The 21,281-nt window shown below is 43.9% G+C and overlaps 1 protein-coding gene across 5 annotated transcripts in view; it reads left to right on the top strand.

Annotated features, from left to right (window-relative positions):
• Positions 1-1,506: 1,506 nt before the first annotated feature.
• Positions 1,507-21,281, top strand: part of LOC118367668 (multiple epidermal growth factor-like domains protein 8) — a 40,461-nt gene continuing 20,686 nt past the window's right edge. Inside the window, exons 1-15 of one of the 5 annotated variants that reach the window (XM_052494751.1) lie at positions 1,507-2,423; positions 4,630-4,725; positions 12,037-12,223; positions 12,412-12,575; positions 12,842-13,051; positions 13,420-13,600; positions 14,030-14,118; positions 15,087-15,300; positions 18,015-18,198; positions 18,466-18,611; positions 18,786-18,896; positions 19,035-19,198; positions 19,581-19,682; positions 19,829-19,976; positions 20,626-20,789. In XM_052494751.1, the coding sequence (XP_052350711.1) occupies positions 2,223-2,423; positions 4,630-4,725; positions 12,037-12,223; positions 12,412-12,575; positions 12,842-13,051; positions 13,420-13,600; positions 14,030-14,118; positions 15,087-15,300; positions 18,015-18,198; positions 18,466-18,611; positions 18,786-18,896; positions 19,035-19,198; positions 19,581-19,682; positions 19,829-19,976; positions 20,626-20,789 (2,361 nt within the window). In that variant the 5' untranslated portion in view covers positions 1,507-2,222. Of the gene's footprint in view, positions 2,424-4,629; positions 4,726-10,405; positions 10,875-11,974; positions 12,224-12,411; positions 12,576-12,841; positions 13,052-13,419; positions 13,601-14,029; positions 14,119-15,086; positions 15,301-18,014; positions 18,199-18,465; positions 18,612-18,785; positions 18,897-19,034; positions 19,199-19,580; positions 19,683-19,828; positions 19,977-20,625; positions 20,790-21,281 lie in introns of those variants that run through there. The other 4 variants (XM_052494752.1, XM_052494754.1, XM_052494755.1 and 1 more) reach the window with 4 other exon arrangements.

The following is a 21,281-nucleotide window of genomic DNA, read 5'->3' as shown; positions in this document are numbered from 1 at the left end:
CGTCCTGTTCTCTCTGATGTGCGGTCCTGAAACGATTAGCTAGTTACTGTTAGGGTTGCGTCAATTCGAATCTGGTATCAGAACAAGTTAAAACACTGAGTCACTGATTGTACTCTATGTATTTTTATTAACTAAGCAATAAATGGCAAATGCAACTTTCCTATATACAGGCTCACTTTAATACCACGCAGGGCAGAACAGGGAACTGACAGGACGTAAGAAAACAGCTGTGATAGACATAGTTCCAACCCGTCTGTTGGCATATCACAGTAGAGGCTGAGCGTAGTTTAGACTTGCTCAGCCTATCGCAGGCGCTCAGGCTGGTCCCCGCTTCTTGGAGTCCACCCTCTGTCGATGTATAGATTCTCACTGTTCTGGTATCACCCCCTAGTTATAACAGTTGCTCAGTTCCTGGTATTGTGTTGTTCAGTATTTTTCCATCTCAGTAAACCTCATGATGACCACCCCTCCCTATACCTAATTAACCACAACTTAGTAAGATACAGCAAGTCACACCATGTGCTCAATATGGTCACATACAAACACAAGGACAAAGCATCTGCTGGGCTGTTATCTACAGTTTTGCAACATGCAGCAGTCTCAGCATGTTGCTCAGTTCTTGTCACACACACAAACAGGCAAGTAGATGTAGCAAGCAGTTGTCTAATCTCATGATGATGCTCAAGTGCACAAAGGCATATACTTCACACAGCCAACATCAGATAATATTTAATCATATAATGGCTATAATGTAAAACACAGAATCCCACATTACTCTATTTCTGACACGTGCATAATCGGATTTATGGCGCTACAGTGTTAGCTGAGAAATATATAATAGTGTATATATCGCGCGAGCTAGTAATGTTATTTCTCTCTTCTTGCCCATGTGAAATTATAAAATGTTTTAAGAGAAGAGTAACCGGTTAGCTATTAATAACCTCACTCAATTATATTTTACCAATAGTCTCCAGTATTGATTCGCAAAATGACAACTGTTAACTAGTCGTCAGTTTCTTGCATGTGCGGAGCCCAGCTAATTTAACGTTATTGATTTAGATAACTTACCGTTACTGTTCCTCAGCATGTTTTAACGGAAAATAGCTAGCCAAACAGTTAATGCCCACTACAAAACGTTTTAATATATATTTTATATGTATAACATTAAACTATATATTTATAACTTACTTTTCTATCTCGGTGGCGTTATAAAAGTCTCAACAACGAATCTTTACTTACATTTACATTACATTTAAGTCATTTAGCAGACGCTTTTATCCAGAGCGACTTACAAATTGGTGCATTCACCTTATGACATCCAGTAGAACAGTCACTTTACGATAGTGCATCTAAATCTTAAAGGGGGGTGAGAAGGATTACTTAACGTTCGCTACATTAAAACAAGCGTTGACGTCTCCAAATCACCTCCAGTCCAAGGTCTGCATCTCATTTTAAACCTAATTTAAATATGATGACGATCTATTTTATTGACGTTACTAAGCCATCTGACAGACCAATAAACGCGACTTTGAAAAACTCATCTCGACATACTCGGCTCACTTGCCTCCCATTGGAAACGGCAGTTTTTGGTTGTGTACCATATTAGTGAGTGTCGTGTGGTAGGGTATTTATTTGTTACATTTTTCAAGCAAAGTATAAGGGAATTGTACTCCAGTCTGGTAGGTTGCGGTAATGCAACAAATTGGATACCAACCGCCGTTAACCTCAGAAGAAGGTTGCGCGCCATACACACACACTTAATTGAGGAAGGAAGGCAGGTTACAATCGAAACTGCAGTCAACGGCTCTACAAAAGCACATTTGACCTGTTTACAAACTAAAGTTTTGTGTTGGGGTCAACAAATCTAGAAAGAATACAGGTAAACCGTCAACCAGAAAGGAAGAGTGTCTCTGGACAACTGTCAGCGTATAAAAAGGAGAATTTTGAAGAAAGCGAAAGTAAAAACTTGACGCGTTTTCTGAAGGGGCCTCCAGATTCGACAGCGACACCATGGCTGAATGTGGTTGGGATGAGGAGATGTCAGAGGTTCCATCCCTCCTTCAGGAGGACCTGACCTGTCCAGTCGGGGGCCCGTTCTTCTTTCTTGCAGCCACAGCTTCTGCAAGGACTGTTTGGAGAAATGCTGGAAGGGGCCGGGGCAGAACTGTCCCGTGTGCAGGAAGAGCTGTGACGGAGACCAACCAATATCCAACCGGGCGCTGATGGATGCGACAGAGTCGTTTCAGAAGGAGAAGCGTTGGCGGGGACCGAACGCAATCAATAACGTGCCTCTTTGTAACCTGCATCGTTTGGCGTTTCAACTTTACTGCGTAAAGGACGAGGAGCCCGTGTGCGTCGACTGTGTCCCTCTACATCGGGCTCACGAGCTGCTGCCGCTCAACGAGGGGACGCGGTTGTGTCAGGTGAGATTGAGGAGATTAGATTATCTGGGCCGGGTTTCCCAGGTGAGAGGAGTTTGTTCTGGTGAAAAGTGGTTGCATTCGTTCTGGAACCGGTTTGACTCCCTGGCTTGAGCCAGATTCCCCGCTTTTGCCGACGGCGAAATCGGCTCAAAACAAAAGTGGCAGGTTAAGCATGCGGAGTATTGATATAAGGCAGTGTTTTGACATGCAAAGTGATTGCTTTTAATTTAAAAAAACAAACATTTTTCTGCCTTCCCAATTAAAACTGTATGTTTCTGAACTGAACGATGCACCATGCTGCCTTGTTGACATGACCAAGCGCTGCAGATTACTGTTCAGTTGAGAAGGGCACTCCTCCCTCACCGCTTTTGCACTTTATAGGTGGTTTGAAGTCAGATATACAAATCTGATTTCTGGCCTTGCGACTTGTCTGAACTGCTGTGGCTAGCCAAAAAGTTGGATCATGTTATACTTTGAGGCTTAAAGTGTTCTTACACTGATTTTGAACATTCAAAGCAACTAAACGTCCATGGCAGGCCTTTTTCTTCAAGATGTTTTTGGCGGACTACATCCAAAAGGTGTATTGTCACCACCTACTGGGTGGGGTAGAACTGAAATAAAAGAACGTTAATTATAATACAAAATTAAACACTCATATTATTCTAAAAATAAAAAAAGTCAATGTACTCATTCACTTAGTCAAATGTACTCAGATCCCTACACCGGTTCTGGGGCCTGAGAGTGGGAAGAATTTCAGACATTCCCTGAAATGTTTCAGATGTGAAATCCTGGAGTTCTAAGAACCTTAGCTGCTTTCACAATGATTTCCAGTTTCTTTTTTAAAATGTTTTTCTTTGTCCTGTACAATTAATCACCTGCGCAATGAACGCAACAAAAATCAACATTCTCCACGATTAGTGTTTCAGGATCTTTCAACTGACTGACATCCAGACTGTTGGGCATACACTGCCATAGCTTCATCGTCTCTACTCGCTGCGTCAACAATTTTCACTGACTGCATAAGAGACCTTCTCAACAACCCTGATCCTTCCTACTTCAACCTCCTCCATCCTAACAGGGCACTCGGGGAACTCTGGAATGTGATTCCCATCACAATGGCAACATTGTGCATCCTCAGACTCTTCAACAATGATATTCCGTTTGCAAACACTTGACACATGGCCAAACTTTTTACATTTTAAGACATTGAAGTTGCTTTTGTACATAAACTCGCACCACATATCTCATATATCCCAGCTTTACATGGGTTGGGAGAAATTCTTCATCGAACATCAATAACCCAAATTATTTACTCCTTTCCATTCACTGTGCGGGTTAAGCGACGTGAATCAACTGTTCCTGGCATGTTAATCTTAAACCATGACGCCTCAATATCCATAGAGACGCCAGATATGACACCTTTTATTGGTGACTTACTCCGATAATCCTAGCATTCCACTAAATGTGTCGATAATTTGTGCATTATCCTTTTGTTCTTTTGACACACATGAAATCAACATCATACCACTCCTGGTCACTCTGACTGACTCCACTTCTTCCAATGCATCCTTTGCCATCTTTGTGACCACAAACGGTTTCCCCCAAAAAACATCCTTGCTCATGAATCGCAGTCCAACAACAAGTGAGGCAGTATCATACCGAGGTTTATCTTGATTTTAAAACTTTTGCCCTTTTTTCAGCTCCGTTCTTAGATGAAATGATTGGAATACTGAAATATCTATCTTCACTCGCACCAACAGAATCAAGCATTGCTTCTGGTTCCACCATTGCTCTCCCTCCCCAAGTTAGTGCTTACAACAATACCTTAGCTTGCTACATAACATCTGAGTGAAAGGAACCACAGCACAACCACCAATCAGCCATCACCATTGTGGACACACCCACCGTTACTATGACAACTAGCATAGTCAGCTAGTCAGCTAATGACTGCTGTCTGAACACACATGATTTGGTCATTTGTAACTTGCTGTTTGGACAGTCAGTATTCCTAAACAGATTTGAGCATTAAGGCCTGCAGTGTGAACAAGGCTTTATTGCCCTTTATTGCCCTTAGTCATCACCCAATAGCTTAGGACCTGAAACAATACTGCAAATAAGTTGCTGTATGTTTTTAAATGTTTTATTATCTGGTAGTCACTAGATCACTATTATGCATATTAATTGCCTTTTATGTGTTCTATTACAGGAAGAACTGACCATTAAAGTCAACATATTGGAGGAGAAAGTGGAGACCTTCAAGAGAATGAAAAATAAATACTCTAACACAGTTGATTTCATGAAGGTACTATAATACTGTATCTGCTTGACCTGCCTACATCTACACTGTAGGGCATATCAATGACCATGACTAATGTCATGTGGACAGATCGTGGTGACGGTTTTGTGTAAGATAATGGGATTTGTTAGAGCTCTTGATGCCCTCACTAGTTCTATCCAGATGTGTGTAGCCTATCCAGAGCCCAACAGTTTGATGTTCATCATTGTTCTGTAATGAGATATGTGAACCAACCTGTTTGACTGGTTATGAGTAGGGACAGACTGATATTCCTTGAGCCACCAGAAATAATTGGAAATAATAAAATAGTTGACTTTAGATCAAACCTAGGGCCTGGAGTCCTGACAAGGAAAGCCTCCAAAGGAAACTATAATTCCAGCCTATAGATGAGTAATGTTGTGTGAGATATGAATGACGAGAGGTATGTCAGTATCATTACAAAATGTCACTCTTCCTCCAACCTCTCTCATACCCAGATCCAGACAGAGCAGGCAGAGAAGCAGATCAAGGCAGAGTTTGAGAGGCTCCGTCAGGTGCTGTGTGTAGAGGAGGCTGCCAGCTTGCTAAGTGTCTGGTTCAATAGCCGATGGGCAGTAGTAGTACTCGCTTGGATAGAAGTCACATGTTATGGTCAGAAGGTAGCCTAATATGTGCACTTGAATAGATGGGGCATTCCACTGTTTCAGCTGTCAGGCTGGTGTGGTTGTATTCTAGTAGTTTTACTGTGGCTATAGGTTTGCGTTGAGGTTTGGATCAAGGCTTTTTGTATGGTCACAATCATCTTTGAAAATGTGCCATAGCAGTTTTCATACGCTTTCCATAGGATGTACAGTATGCAGGCATTTATTACATGAGGGATTTTTTTGACACTGATTTTCTTTAACTGGTATGTTTACATTGCTGAGCGATTTATACATAAATATTTTCTAGGACTAGAGGTGATCCGGGGGTAAGAACGTATTTTCTGTCAAAATTTGCTGCGTTCTGAGATTTATTGATATTTTTGCTGATTTAATTATGTATCGGTATGGAATTATGTGAAAAAAAATAATCAAATGTTATGTCACATGCGCCGAATACAACTGGTGTATACTTTACTGTGAAATGCTTGCTTACCAGCCCTACCCAACAATGCAGAGTTTAAAAATCAAAATAAAATGGTTAAACAAGGAATAAATATATACAGAGTAGCAGATCAATGTGCACGGGTACGAAGTATTTGAGGACGATATGTACATGAAGGCAGGGTAAAGTGACTGGGCATCAGGATAGATAATAAGAGTAAAATAAAGAACAGAGCAGCAACAGTAAATTTGTGTAAAAGTGTGTGTGTTGTCGGTCTGTGTGTGTGCATATGTAGTGAATGTGTGGGAGTGTCAATGTAGTGTGTTTGTGTGAAAAATATATACACTGCTCAAAAAAATAAAGGGAACACTTAAACAACACAATGTAACTCCAAGTCAATCACACTTCTGTGAAATCAAATTGTCCACTTAGGAAGCAACACTGACTGACAATAAATGTCACATGCTGTTGTACAAATGGAATAGACATCAGGTGGAAATAATAGGCAATTAGCAAGACACCCCCAATAAAGGAGTGGTTCTGCAGGTGGTGACCACAGGCCACTTCTCAGTTCCTTTTCTTCCTAGCTGATGTTTTGGTCACTTTTGAATGCTGGCTGTGCTTTCACTCCAGTGGTAGCATGAGACAGAGTCTACAACCCACACAAGTGGCTCAGGTAGTACAGCTCATCCAGGATGGCACATCAATGCGAGCTGTGGCAAGAAGGTTTGCTGTGTCTGTCAGCGTAGTGGCCAGAGCATGGAGGCGCTACCAGGAGACAGGCCAGTACATCAGGAGACGTGGAGGAGGCCATAGGAGGGCAACAACCCAGCAGCAGGACCGCTACCTCCGCCTTTGTGCAAGGAGGAGCAGGAGGAGCACTGCCAGAGCCCTACAAAATGACCTCCAGCAGGCCACAAATGTGCATGTGTCTGCTCAAACGGTCAGAAACAGACTCCATGAGGGTGGCATGAGGGCCCGACGTCCACAGGTGGGGGTTGTGCTTACAGCCCAACACCGTGCAGGACGTTTGGCATTTGCCAGAGAACACCAAGATTGGCAAATTCGCCACTGGCGCCCTGTGCTCTTCACAGATGAAAGCAGGTTCACACTGAGCACATGTGACAGAGTCTGGAGACGCCGTGGAGAACGTTCTGCTGCCTGCACCATCCTCCAGCATGACCGGTTTGGCGGTGGGTCAGTCATGGTGTGCGGTGGCATTTCTTTGGGGGGCCGCACAGCTCTCCATGTGCTCGCCAGAGGTAGCATGACTGCCATTCGGTAGCGAGATGAGATCCTCAGACCCCTTGTGAGATCATATGCTGGTGCGGTTGGCCCTGGGTTCCTCCTAATGCAAGACAATGCTAGACCTCATGTGGCTGGAGTGTGTTAGCAGTTCCTGCTAGAGGAAGGCATTGATGCTATGGACTGGCCCGCCCGTTCCCCAGACCTGAATCCAATTGAGCACATCTGGGACATCATGTCTCGCTCCATCCACCAACGCCACATTGCACCACAGACTGTCCAGGAGTTGGCGGATGCTTTAGTTCAGGTCTGGGAGGAGATGCCTCAGGAGACCATCCACCACCTCATCAGGAGCATTCCCAGGCGTTGTAGGGAGGTCATACAGGCACGTGGAGGCCACACTCACTACTGAGCCTAATTTTGACTTGTTTTAAGGACATTACATCAAAGTTGGATCAGCCTGTAGTGTGGGTTTCCACTTTAATTTTGAGTGTGACTCCAAATCCAGACCTCCATGGGTTGATCAATTTGATTTCCATTGATCATTTTTGTGTGATTTTGTTGTCAGCACATTCAACTATGTAAAGAAAAAAGTATTTAATAAGAATATTTCATTCATTCAGATCTAGGATGTGTTATTTTAGTGATCCCTTTATTTTTTGGAGCAGTGTATAATAATAATATACAGTGCATTTGGAAAGTATCCAGACCCCTTTTTCCACAATTAGTTACGTTACAGCCTTATTCCAAACTTGATTAAATCATCCCCCCCCCCAATCTACACACAATACCCCATAATGACAAAGAAAAAACAGGTCTGTGGAAATTTTTGAAAAATGTATTAAAAATTTAAAAAACTATGACATTTACATAAGTATTCAGACCCTTTAGTCAGTACTTTGTTGAAGCACCTTTGGCAGCGATTTCAGCCTCGAGTCTCCTTTCGTATGACGCTACAAGCTTGTATTTGGGGAGTTTCTCCCATTCTTCTCTGCAGATCCTCCCAAGCCCTGGCAGGTTGGATGGGGAGCCGTCGCTGCACAGCTATGTTCAGGTCTCTCCAGAGATGTTCGATCGGGTTCAAGTCCGGGCTCTGGCTGGGCCACTCAAGGACATTGAGACTTGTCCCGAAGCCACTCCTGTGTTGTCTTGGTTGTGTGCTGTTGGAAAGTGAACCTTCAACCCCAGTCTGAGGTCCTGAGCGCTCTGGAGCAGGTTTTCATGAAGGATCTGAGTAGTACCTGAGTAGTCGCCCAGTCCCTTCTGCTGAAAAACATCCCCTTAGAATGATGCTGCCACCACCATGCTTCACCGTAGGGATGGTGCCAGGTTTTCTCCAGATGGGATGCTTGGCATTCAGGCCAAAGACTTCAATCTTAGTTTCATCAGACCAGAGAATGTTGTTTCTCATGGTTTAAGAGTCCTTTAGGTGCCTTTTGGCCAACTTCAAGCAGGCTATCGTGTGCCTTTTACTGAGGAGTGGCTTCCGTCTGCCCACTCTACCATAAAGGCCTGATTGGTGGAGTGCTGCCCAGATGGTTGTCCTTCTGTAAGGTTCTCCCAACTCTGGAGCTTTGTCAGACTGACCATTGGGTTCTTGTTCACCTCCCTGACCAAGGCCCTTCTCCCCCGATTGCTCAGTTTGGCCGGGTGGCCAGCTCTAGGATGAGTCTTGCTGGTTCCAAAATTCTTCCATTTAAGAATTGTTGGAACTGGCTAAACTTTAAACATTGAGATATTAAATAAATGATAGAGAAGAAGATGCCTTGAGTAGGAAGAGTGAAAGAGAATGGGTTTTGTGTCAGAAGTTAAGGGTTCTCTGTAAAAAGCCAGAAGGCTTTGGAATGTGTTTGATGGAGGAGAGGAGAACGATGTGTTGATATAGGGAAGACGGATGGATATCTGTAGATTAGGTGAAGGAGGGGTTCAGGTCAGGAGGTGAGGGGTGAGGTCAGTTCCCCTTAAGGGAGTAATCAGAGTTAGTATCTGGTTACCTTCTTTCTCTTGGGCATAAACTAAGGATTGGAGAAAGGGCGTGTCTTAAGTAGGATGTATATAACCAATGGAGAGAAATGTTTTGCAGTCTGATTACAGCTGTACAAAACCTTTGGGAAGAATTAAACTTGGTTAAAGTTTCTCTAGTGTCTGGATTATTTACTCTGAAAAATAAGAACCTAACAGAATGATAGAGGCCAATGTGTTCTTGGGGACCTTCAATGCTGCAGAAATATTTTGGTACCAAAATCTAATTTATTATAGAATAAGGCTATAACGAAACAAAATGTGGGGTCTGAACACATTCCGAATGCACTGTGTGTATGTATGTGTCACGTTCTGACCTTAGTTCCTTTATTTTGTCTTTGTGTTAGTTTGGTCAGGGCGTGAGTTGGGGTAAGTAGTCTATGTTATTTTTTCTATGTTGTATTTCTGTGTTTGGCCTGGTATGGATCTCAATCAGAGGCAGCTGTCGATCGTTTTCTCTGATTGAGAATCATACTTAGGTAGCCTGTTTTCCCCATTTTAGTTGTGGGTGATTGATTTCTGTGTCTTCACCATACAGAACTGTTTCGTTTTCGGTTCTGTCTTTCACGTTGTTATTGTGTATTTTCGTGTTCAGTGTCTTTTCATTAAAAATTACGAACACTTACCACGCTGCACATTGGTCCGATCTGTCATACTCCTCGTCAGAGAAAGACGAATTTCGTTATAGGATCACCCACCACAACCGAATCAAGCAGCGTGGTAACCAAGGTTGCCAGGTGCACCGTGTACCCTCCGACACATTGGTGCAGCTGGCTTCCGGGTTGGATGAGCACTGTGTTAAGAAGCAGTACGGTTGGGTTGTGTATCGGAGGACGCATGACTTTCAACCTTCGTCTCTCCGGAGCCCGTACGGGAGTTGTAGCGATGAGACAAGATAGTAGCTACTACAACAATTGGATACCACGAAATTGGGGAGGAAAAAAGGGGTAAAATTAATAATAAAAAAATAGAAGATTTTAAACGTTCTGTCCATATCAGATATGTCTATGTCCTGGGAATTGTTTTTGTTTCTTACAACCTCATGACAATCACATTAGCCTAGTTAGCTCAACCGTCCCGCTGGGCAGACACTGATCCGTAGAGGTTTTTTAAGAAGGTGGACTTTGTAGCGTTTATTGCATTGGTTATCGACTGCACAGCGCAAACAGAGAGGAAATCTGTGACTGGGATGTTTTTTTGGTATTTTGCATGATATCGGTCCCCACTCCCATTTTCCCGCAACGGAATGTGTTTTGTTTCAACACCCCCATACACTAGGTGGCGGCAATACACTAATAGGTGTGGTCTGCAATAAAACCTAAAAAAATAAGAAGCAGTGAATACAATGAAATATTTTTTTGTTTCAATACCCTGTACAGAGGAAGTCTGCCATAAACCTTTAGAGAAAGAAGATGAGCATTTTGTGTGGGAGGCTGCCATGTACAAAAACAACAAACATTAAGTAACATTTCACGCTGGCTAGTGTGCTTAGGCAAATTTATGAAGATGTGTCTGAAGCTGCGACAGATATATTTCATTAGTATTATGATTTAGCTAAACACCATTGAATAGATGGCTGCGCTTTTGCATCTGGAAATAGCTTGCTCGCTAACTGGCTAGCAGCAGTCCAGTAAGCGCGAGCCCCTGCGGAGGGTGGTCTGGGATTCAGGACGGCGGGGACTGGAGTCCAGTGCTGGAGTCCGACGACCCTCTTTGGTAGCCACTGCTGGCTAACGTTAGCTATCTCACAATCAGTTTTGCCTTGTGTCGCTCATAACTCACTGACAATGTAGAATATCATAGGGACGGAGACACGGGATCTGGTGAGTATTACGAATGCATGGGAAGGCTAAGCTAACGGTCCTCTGCTAGTGTGGTATTTATTTAACTAGGTAACGTTATCTCTTTCAAGATAGCTACCGTTAGCGTAGCGGAATTTGCTGTTAACGTTCAATACTCGCTTGCTAGCTGGTTATAACTAACTAGATACTAGCAACATACAACTTTTGTATTTAGCTATTATGTTTACGTTAGCCAACTAATGATATTACGTTAGCTAGCCTTAGCAATAACCGTTAACGTTAGCTAGCTAGTTATGATTTGTCTGCGGAAAGTTAGCATTGTTTTGATACTGGCTAGCTACTAGTAACGTTGGCTAGCTACTAGTAACGTTAGCTAACTACTCGCTCACGGTTTCCGGGCATTTACCTATAAGTTATATACGTTTATTTTTCTTAAAAATTATTTGCTAAACGTGGTTCAATTGAGATGTTTGCTAATCAGTAAACCAGAAACCGAGCAGCACCCATAGACAGAACAACTGCGATGATGATTAGCTCTGAATATCTATATTGAAAACGTCTTAATGTTTTGAGAAGTGTAAATAGAAACAATTTGTACATGTCTGAAATTCAAATGAATGAGATTCTATCATATTGACAGAATCTTCTACAATGTTGTCAGTTTACAACATCACCTCTGGCTCTGACTGTTGTGACTTTACAAAATGTGAATCATTAATTTACCTTTCTTAGAGACAGAAATAATTGGAACAGTAATAACACTAGGCTCATATGAAAAGCACATTCCTTAAGTTGTCACTCTGCCATCGACATAAATTAAATAATATGTTCTCTGCCTGCCAGCACATTTTTTTTACCCTGTTTGGTTACTTATGAATGTTACTGTAATATGTATGTATTTAGTTTGATTGGAAGTTATTGCCTAATGCCTATCTTGTGGAGTTTTAGATTTTTGACTGTGTAAATATGGTGCTGTAACCAGAATGCAGCACTGATGTGACATCTAGGATGAAATATGCTCTAGTTTTGCCTATATTGAAATGCAACTTCTTTGTAAAATATTTTTTTGCATATGTAGTCCATCTCACTGAAGTTGCATTGCTTGTTTGAACCATTTCTAGGTTCCCGGCTTGTTAGCGAGGTAATCGGACAACCCCATCTTCTTCACCTCCATCTATTCCAGGTGGGGGAGAGGATGGCCTCCCTCCTCCATGTCCCCCTGCTGGGGTTGCTGCTGGTGGCTGTAGCCCCTGGGTGTTGGGCAGGAGACTGTAAGGGCCACAGACAGGTGCTCAGGGGCCCCCCAGGGTACGTCACAGACGGGCCAGGGAACTACTCTGTAAACGGGAACTGCGAGTGGCTCGTCAAAGGTGAGTGAGACAGTGGTAGGAAGTGCTGTGAGGACAGTGTGTGTTGATAGATTAGTTGTCATAGTTGATTGTCAGTTTGATGTGAATACATGGGTCTCAAGATATGCCAAGGAAAATCCTGTGTCGAGCAAATTAAGTGTACTCTAAATTATATCAGACTGATGTTTCTTACCTGTATTCTCTCCAAGCCCCCAGCAGCAATTACCGTATCGTCCTAAACTTTACCTTCATGGAGACCGAATGCACGTATGATTACCTGTTCGTCTACGATGGAGACTCCTACCAGAACCCTCTACTGGCCAGTCTGAGTGGCAACACCCTGCCGCAGCCCATAGAAGCCAAGTCTGGCAAGGTAACCGCATCATTATCTATGGAAGGCGGAACTAGACATGTTCTGAGATGTCAGATATCAACCTCAGACTGCTGGGCATTTGGGTGGGGAAACTTCATACCAGCATTAAATGGATGGATTTATTGACAGGTTTCCATGGCCTCAATTTGATTTCAGCACAAATTTGACTTTTCTGACTCGTTGGGCTGAATCGATTACAATATCATGGAAAAAATGTAATCCAGTTGTCCATTGCCCCCTTCATATCCTTTCTCTCCTCCCTCCAGATGCTGCTCCACCTCTTCAGTGATGCCAACTACAACCTCCTGGGCTTCAATGCCACCTACTCGTTCTCTGTGTGCCCTGGGGCCTGCGGAGGTCACGGGCGCTGTGATACGGCCTCGTCCCTGTGCCAGTGCCATCTGGGCTGGGGAGGAGCCGACTGCAGCACCCCTCTATGTCCCCAGGCCTGCATCCTGCATGGCACCTGTGACAAGGTAAGAAGGGGAAGGGAGATTTTATTATCCATATTGGAAACTGCAGTCTTTTTGGCAACATACAGACAACGTATTGGTTTATTACAGTGCAATAAAACAAAGGTTGGATGAGTTAGTCGTGGATTGAAAGGGGACAGCCAACTGAGATGCTGGAGACAGCTAGTTGAGGGAACCTATGTACAAGACTGCCTAAGAAGTTAATTATTAAGCAGGGTATACGTTTGAGTTCAATCACATAAGGGGAAACCAGTGCAGGAACATAAATAAGGGTTGAATGACCCTCCTTTCCTTCACATGTTGTAATATCGTTGATTGCTGATTTCTCTCAAACTTTCTCCTTCTCTCTTTCTCCTTTCTCTTCCTCTCAGAGAGGAGAGCGTTGTCTCTGCAGCTCAGACTTCCTGGGCCAGAGCTGTCAGCTGGGTCTCCGTGATGACAGTGGGGCAGGGCAGTGGTGGCAGGTGAGTGGGGCCGACCCCTACATGCCACCCCGGACCGGTTCTGCTGGGGTATACCTGTCCTCCACTGGAGCCATGTACCTGTTTGGAGGTGAGATGGAACACTTGAACAACTGTTTGTTAATTTTTTTATATAGTGGTGGATCCCATTTGACATAAAAACATGTATTATATATGCCCATGGTATACCAATAATGTATACCATTCTAATTCAGGTGTTGTTAGTTAGGGTTGTTAGTTAGCAGGGTGTTGCAAGTCAGAGTGTTAGGTTTGTTTTGTTTTCACTTTATGTGCTGATTCATTGTCTAACTAGACCCGATATCGACCCAGTCAGGAGTATTGGTGGGCTTGGTTAACATTATCCCAGTTTAGATGAGTCGAGCACATGGCTTCACAGAAGACCTTGACATTATTGCTGTTAGACAACTGGCTCTGCATAGTAATCATTGTGGCATTCAATGTATGTCATGATGTAATTGGTTAACTGGTTCTGTATGGTTGGGGCTGTTTGATATTTCAGGGTTTGACTTGAACCGAGCTTTGGGGGACCTGGTTAAATACAACTTCAGCTTGAACCAATGGGAGAACAGATCTTATGGACACTCCCCAGTAAGTGCATGCCAGAAATGCCATCTTAATAAAATATGTCAAAGACTGTTCTCTTTAGTTATTCTTTCCTGTGTTTATCTTATGCTTTGATATTTTATTCAAGATCCCAGCAAAAATCGGCTTTTCATTTATCTGACTTTCATGAAACTACATGTCCAGCCCTTCTATTTAGCCTTACAATAAAGTGTTTTACCATTTTCTTTTCAAGACAACCAGGGCTACAAGTTGAACACAAAACAATTTGACATAAACAGTTACTTTCATGTGTTTTATTGACAAATGTCCATAAACAAATAAGGTCAGCCAAAGCAAAAACCTGATAAATGAATTTATATGAATGCTGTAAGTACAGAAATTGTCAGTGACAACTGTTTGGAGTTTGTGACAGCAACTACAGTATGTGAACTTATTACAGTATTATAGACACTATGTCCTGGGATTCACTATGATCTTCTATGTTGAATAACCCCTTCTGTTTTAACAACTCTCTTGTAGCTTGTGAGCGTAATAGAGCAAAACATGTTACATGTGCTTGTTCATGTGACTCTCATCTTTTAATAATTTGTAGCCCAAACCATTCGGACTCTACAGGGTTTTTTTGTATAAAAGACCCGGCCCCAGGCCCCTTCGGGTTACACCTTGTCTCACAAATACCACTCTAGCTTCGCCCCCATTAATCACACAGACTAAAAGGGGTTAGTTCAAAATGCATCGGCGATGCAATGGGACTCATTGGACTAAACCAATGCTCCTAAAAATCTCTCTTTCTCTCCCTCTCCTGTTAACTAATTTCTACAACACTCCCTATCTTACTGCTTCACTTTCACCCCTCCCTTTTCTCTTTTTTCTTGTTCCCACTTCCGCTCATCCTTCCCTTCCTCCTGCTCACCCTATCCCAACTGCCATCTCTCTTCTCATCACCCCTCTCTTCCTCTCTCCCTTCTTTCTTTCCCCTCTCCCTCTGTCAGGCGGCTCGTCACTCCCACACGGCAGTAGAGTGGAAGGGGAACATGGTTATCTTCGGAGGAGAGCTCGCGAGCGGCGCTTTAGCCAGTGACGTCTGGATGTACCGCCCAATCCAGGATGACTGGCAGCAGCTCGGCCAATCCCATTCGCCCGGGGCACCGAGGGTGGCCAACCATGCAGCAGCTGTAGTGGACAACTATCTCTACATATTTGGAGGTAAATAACTTATTGAAATACAATGTTGTTCACTGAATTTGTAAAATATGTTTCTAAACACTTCTCCATTAATGTGGATGCTACAATGATTACGGAAAATCCTGAATTAATCGTGAATAATGATGAGTGAGAAAGTTAGAGTAAATGCTAACCTCCCCTGTTATTGTAATGGTAAGATGTTAGCATGTCTTGGGGTTATGATATTTGCGTCTAACTTTCTATTTTACGCTGTACTGTTAGATTTCAGATTCCAAAAAGCAAGTCGTGCAGGCTCTAGTTTTGTCTTCTCTTAATTAGTGTCCAGTCATGTGGTCAAGTGCTGCAAAGGAAGACCTAGTTAAACTGCAGCTGGCCCAGAACAGAGTGCCACGTCTTGCTCTTCATTGTAATCAGAGAGATAATATACAGTGCATTCGGAAAGTATTCAGACCCCTTGACTTTTTCCACATTTTGTTATGTTACAGCCTTATTGTAAAATTGATTCAATAAATAATGTTCCTCATCAATCTACACACCCCGTAATGACAAAGTGAAAACAGGTTTTGAGAATTTTTTGCTAATCTATTAAAAACACTTTACAACTTTACATAAGTATTCAGACCTTTTGCTATTAGACTCTAAATTGAGCTCAGCTGCATCCTGTTTTCATTGATCATCCTTGAGATGTTTCTACAACTTGATTGGAGTCCACCTGTGGTACATTCAATTGATTGGACATGATTCGGGCTCCCGAGTGGCGCGGCGGTCTAAGGCACTACATCTCAGTGCTAGAGGCGTCACTACAGACACCCTGGTTCGAATCCAGGCTGTAACACAACCGGCCGCGTTTGGGAGTCCCATAGGGCGGCGCACAATTGGCCCAGCGTTGTCCAGGTTTGGCTGGTGTAGGCCGTCATTGTAAATAAGAGTTTGTTTTAAAATGTCTTGCCTAGTTAAACTAAAAAAAACATGTATTTTCTGTCTATATAAGGTCCCACATTTGACAGTCCATGTCAGAGCAAAAACCAAGCCACGAGGTCGAAGGAATTGTCCGTAGAGCTCCAAGACAGGATTGTGCCGAGGCACAGATCTGGGGAAGGGTACCAAAAAATCTAAACAGCATTGAAGATACCCAAGAACACAGTGGCCTCCATCATTCTTAAATGGAAGAAGTTGGGCATCACCAATACTCTTCCTAGAGCTGGCCAACCTGAGCAATCGGGGGAGAAGGGCCTTGGTCAGGGAAGTGACCAAGAACCCGATGGTCACTCTGACAGAGCTCCCGAGTTCCTCTGTGGAGAAAATACATTCCTCAGTAAAAGGCACATGACAGCCCGCTTGGAGTTTGCCTAGGCACCTAAAGACTCTCAGACCATGAGAAGCAAGATTCTCTGGCCTGAATGCCAAGTGTCACGTCTATAAGAAACCTGGCACCATCCCAATGGTGAAGCATGGTGGTGGCAGCATCATTCTGTGGGGATGTTTTTCAGTGGCAGTGACTGGGAGAATAGTCAGGATCGAGGGAAAGATGAACAGAGAAAAGTACAAAGATATCCTGGATGAAAACCTGCTCCAGAGCGCTCAGGACCTCAGACTGGGGCAAAGGTTCACCTTCCAGCAGGACAACGACCCTAAGCACGCAGCCACGGTAACACAGGAGTGGCTTCGGAACAAGTCTCTGAATGTCCTTGAGTGGTCCAGCGAGAGCCTGGACTTGAACCCAATCAAAAGTCTCTGGACAGACCTGAAAATAGCTGTGCAGTGACGCTCCCCATTCAACCTGACAGAGCGTGAGAGGATCTGCAGAGAAGAATGAGAGAAACTCCCCAAATACAGGTGTGGCAAGCTTGTAGCGTCATACCCAAGAAGACTCAAGACTGTAATCCCTGCCAAAGGTGTTTCAACAAAGCACTGAGGAAAGGGTCTGAATACTTATGTAAATGTAATATTTCAGAATTTTTTTTTTGAATAGATTTGCAAACCTTCATAAAAACCTGTTTTGGCTTTTTCATTATGGGGTATTGTGTGTAGATCGATGAGGGGGGACTATTTAATCAGTTTTAGAATAAGGTTGTAACGGAACAAAATTAGGAAAAAGTCAGGGGTTCTGAATACTTTCCGAATGCACTGTATGTCGTGTTTTGTGTTGACGCCCGGAAGAGTAGATCCTGCTTTTGCAACAGCTAATTTGCGATTCATTCAGGACTATGAGTTATCATGGTAGCATCCATGTTCATGTAGAAGTTTTTTAAAGAAACATTATATTCTTATTTACAATAAAGGTAACTCCAAAATGACACTACATTATTTACCATTAATTTAATTTGGATGCACAATCTGAAACAAAACCGACACAAACAGCAAATGCATCCAACAAGTTTATAAAGCCACAAGCTCGATGTAATCAATGTGTACTAGGAATATTGGACCATATACTAAACTTTTGACGTATTTAATACACACAATGGAATTATGTACAAAATGGAATTATGTACAAAAAGTGCTGTTCTATCTAAACAGTTCACCCAATATGGATTAAAATACCCTCATTAAAGCTGTCAGTCTGTACTTTAACCTCGTAGCCCATTGTATCATTTGAATTCCAAAGTGCTGGAGTACTGCTCCCAAACAACAACAAATGTGTCACTGTCTCAATACTTCACTCTATCCTAAGATTGTGCCTATCTGTTGTGAATACGTGCTCTTGTAATCTTTCTCTCCTCTCCCCTCTGCAGGTCGTACGGAAGAGGATATGTTCTCGTCATCTCTGTATCGGTTTGGTCTGCGGGGGTCTGGGGTGTGGGAAGCGGTGCAGCCCACTGGGGGGAAGCCCCCTGCCACAGCAGGCCACTCCATGGTGTTCCACCCCCCGTCCCGGGCCCTGCTGGTCTACGGGGGCCACAGGCCTACCACTGCCAGGTACAGTTGGAGGAGGGGATTGTGGGGCTGATGGTGATGTGTGTTTATTATCAACGTTGAAGTACACACTGGGGGTACACTGTGTCGTGTGTTTGATGCTATTTGGTAATGCAAGAACAGGTTCTTGGCTTCTCCAAGTGTCAGTGTCCGTGGGATTCCCAGTAGTGTTGGTATCTATTTGTGTCTCAGCAGGTGTCTGTGTTAACGTTGGACTGTTTCTATTGTATCAAATAATCTGCCTCCTTCCTGCCTCTCTCTCCCCCTCAGGTTCAGTGTACGTGTGAACTCCACAGATGTATTCCACGTGGACCGGAGGTTCTGGACCTCTTTCCGTTCCCGTTTCCCAGCCACAGGCCCCAGGGAGAGAGCCTTCCACTCAGCCACCGTCATCGGAAACTACATGGTGGTCTATGGTGAGGGGGACGTATGGTAGAGATGGAGATGGTGATCACAGAGAATATAGGATAGGGATGGAGACCTCTTGAATGGATTCATACAATTGTTTGCTGTCCAGACCCTTTTCCCTCTAATATTGCTCTTATTCTCCCTATTCTCTTTCACTCACTCACTTGCTCACTCTCTCTCAGGGGGAAATGTGCACATCCACTACCAGGAGGAGAAGTGTTATGATGAGGAAATCTTCTTCTACCACCTGGGGTGTCACCAGTGGGTGTCAGCTGGGTCGAGCCTCCAACACAGTGAGTCCCTACACACACACACACACACACACACACACACACACACACACACACACACACACACACATTCTCACTCGCTCATACACAGACATATTCATGTTGCTTTATGTTGAATCATCTCTCTCTCTTTTCGTACAGGAGGAGAGGCTGTGAGAGGGCGGTACTCCCATGTAGCTGCTGTGATGGAGGGCAGGGTGCTGCTGGTTGCCGGGGGTTACAGTGGTATTGCCCGTGGAGACCTGGTGGCGTACAAAGTTCCACTGTTCGTGAGCAGCGACCCAGGAGACCGGGTGAGTCAAGAAGTAAGGAAGGGGGAGGGATGGAGAGGATGGTTGAAACTGCAATTCTCTCATCTCCTGAAGCATAATGTTTTTCAGTGATAATGTTTTTTGGGGATTGAACGCAGGACTTGTTAACATTGTATTTCTTGTGCACAATTTTGTGGTAGTTCACAGTATAGTGTGTTGCAGGGCTCTCCAACCCTGTTCCTGAAGAGCTACCCTCCTGTAGGTTTTCACACCAACCCCAGTTGTAACTAACCTGATTCATCTTATCAACCAGCAAATTATTAGTATTAGGGTTGGAGCGAAAACCTACAGGACAGTAGCTCTCCAGGAACATGGTTGGAGAGCTCTGCTGTGGTGTGTGTATCTTTGTTTGACTGTCCGTTTCTGTGTGTGTCAGGATGCTGTGTGTGCCGAGGCACCAGACGAGAGCATGTGTCTGAAGAACCCAGAATGCAGCTGGTGTGAGGGCCGCTGTCGGGAGTACCAACCCACCAACCCGGTAACACACCTATCCAACACTCTGCTTTTTCCATCCCTTTTTCTCCATCTTCAACCCACACCTCCTCAATCTGTCCTCCCCATCCACCTTCTAACAATCTAACTTGGATACATGGATAAAAGCAATGTTTAACTGTCTCTCTCCAGTGTGGCAGCACAGGGTGCCTGGGCCTGGCCCGCTTTCTGTCTGACTGCCAGTCCTGCCTGGTGTTCAGTGGGGCTCCAGGTTCCCTGCCCCGTGCCCCCGGTGACTTGGGCTGGTGTGTCCAGAACGAGTCCTGCCTACCTGTGTCAGGTGAGATGCACAGAGGGAGGAGGGGAATTACAAATATCAAAAGCTGCATAGGAGAATGCATAGGAGAATGCATAGGAGAAAAAAGACATGAGGGACCATGAATTGGGGCTCCCCGCTAGATATCTACTGCAGCCCTCATCCTCCACATACACCCAGTCACATTCTGTTAAAGGTCCCCAAAGCACATCCCTGGGTCGCTCCTCTTTTCAGTTCGCTGCGTTTAATTTCCTTCTCGTCATTCAAAGAATCAATCATGGACGCACTTACTTACAGTTGTGGCTGCTTCGTGTGATGTATTGCTGCCTCTACCTTCTTGCCCAATAATGTTTGTACCATGTTTTGTGCTGCTGCCATATTGTCATGTTGTGTTGCTACCATGCTGTGTTTTTATGTGTTGCTGCCATGCTATGTTGTCGTTTTAGGTCTCTCTTTATGTAGTGGTGTCTTTTGTCCTATATTTGTTATTTATTTTTAATCCTAGCCCCTGTCCCCGCAGGAGGCAATTTGCCTTCTGGTAGGCCGTCATTGTAAATAAGAATTTGTTCTTAACTGACTTGCCTAGTTAAATAAAAATGAAAAGTATTGTAAGATTAAGGTCTGGTACTGTGTGTGTTGTTTGATGAGCTCCCCTTCCCTCTCGGTATTGCAGATCAAAGTGCTTGCCGTGTGGACCAGATCTCAGGGGCGTATGGCTGGTGGGGGGAGCGTACCCGTTTCCTCACCTCACTCCTTTCCTGTCGCACTGAGAACTATGTCCCGGGACTGCACCTGCTCACCTTCCAGCACCCCCGCAATGACTCCCAGCCTGACAAGGTACAGAGGCCCCGCCTAGTAGGATTGTCACGTTGCCAACATCGCAATACTATAACTGATTTTCCATGGCAAAAAGGAAAACACAAAGCAGACATAACTCTTTGGTCTTTTAAAAAACCTACTGTATGTAGATTGTATGTTATAGCTTGGAAAATAAACTGAATTCTGGGTGACATCAGACTGCTTGTTTCCAACATTAGGACTGTTTCCTCAGAACATTTACTCCGCTCCATGTTTTGTGTCATGCCACAATACCTCTGAGTATCAGTATACTGGTACTACTCGTGACAACCCTACCGCCAAGTATTGTGGTCCTGTGTGACTCGTGGGTTCGATACCCTCACAAACACAACCAGTCATGATGTTTTCATCTGATTTGTCAAACAATCACTTCAAAGGGATCCTTTTACTAGGTTATCCAGGCACATTCATCCACTCTCAACATAGTTCCAGCCTCCAAGCAGTGGTGAATGGAAAGCGACATCTTTTACA

The sequence above is a fragment of the Oncorhynchus keta genome, chromosome 34 (assembly GCF_023373465.1).
Source record: "Oncorhynchus keta strain PuntledgeMale-10-30-2019 chromosome 34, Oket_V2, whole genome shotgun sequence".
In the NCBI taxonomy this organism is placed as follows: Eukaryota; Metazoa; Chordata; class Actinopteri; order Salmoniformes; family Salmonidae; genus Oncorhynchus; species Oncorhynchus keta.
The sequence above is the reverse complement of the archived record's forward strand: the minus strand, read 5'-3'. Positions and strand labels throughout refer to the sequence as shown.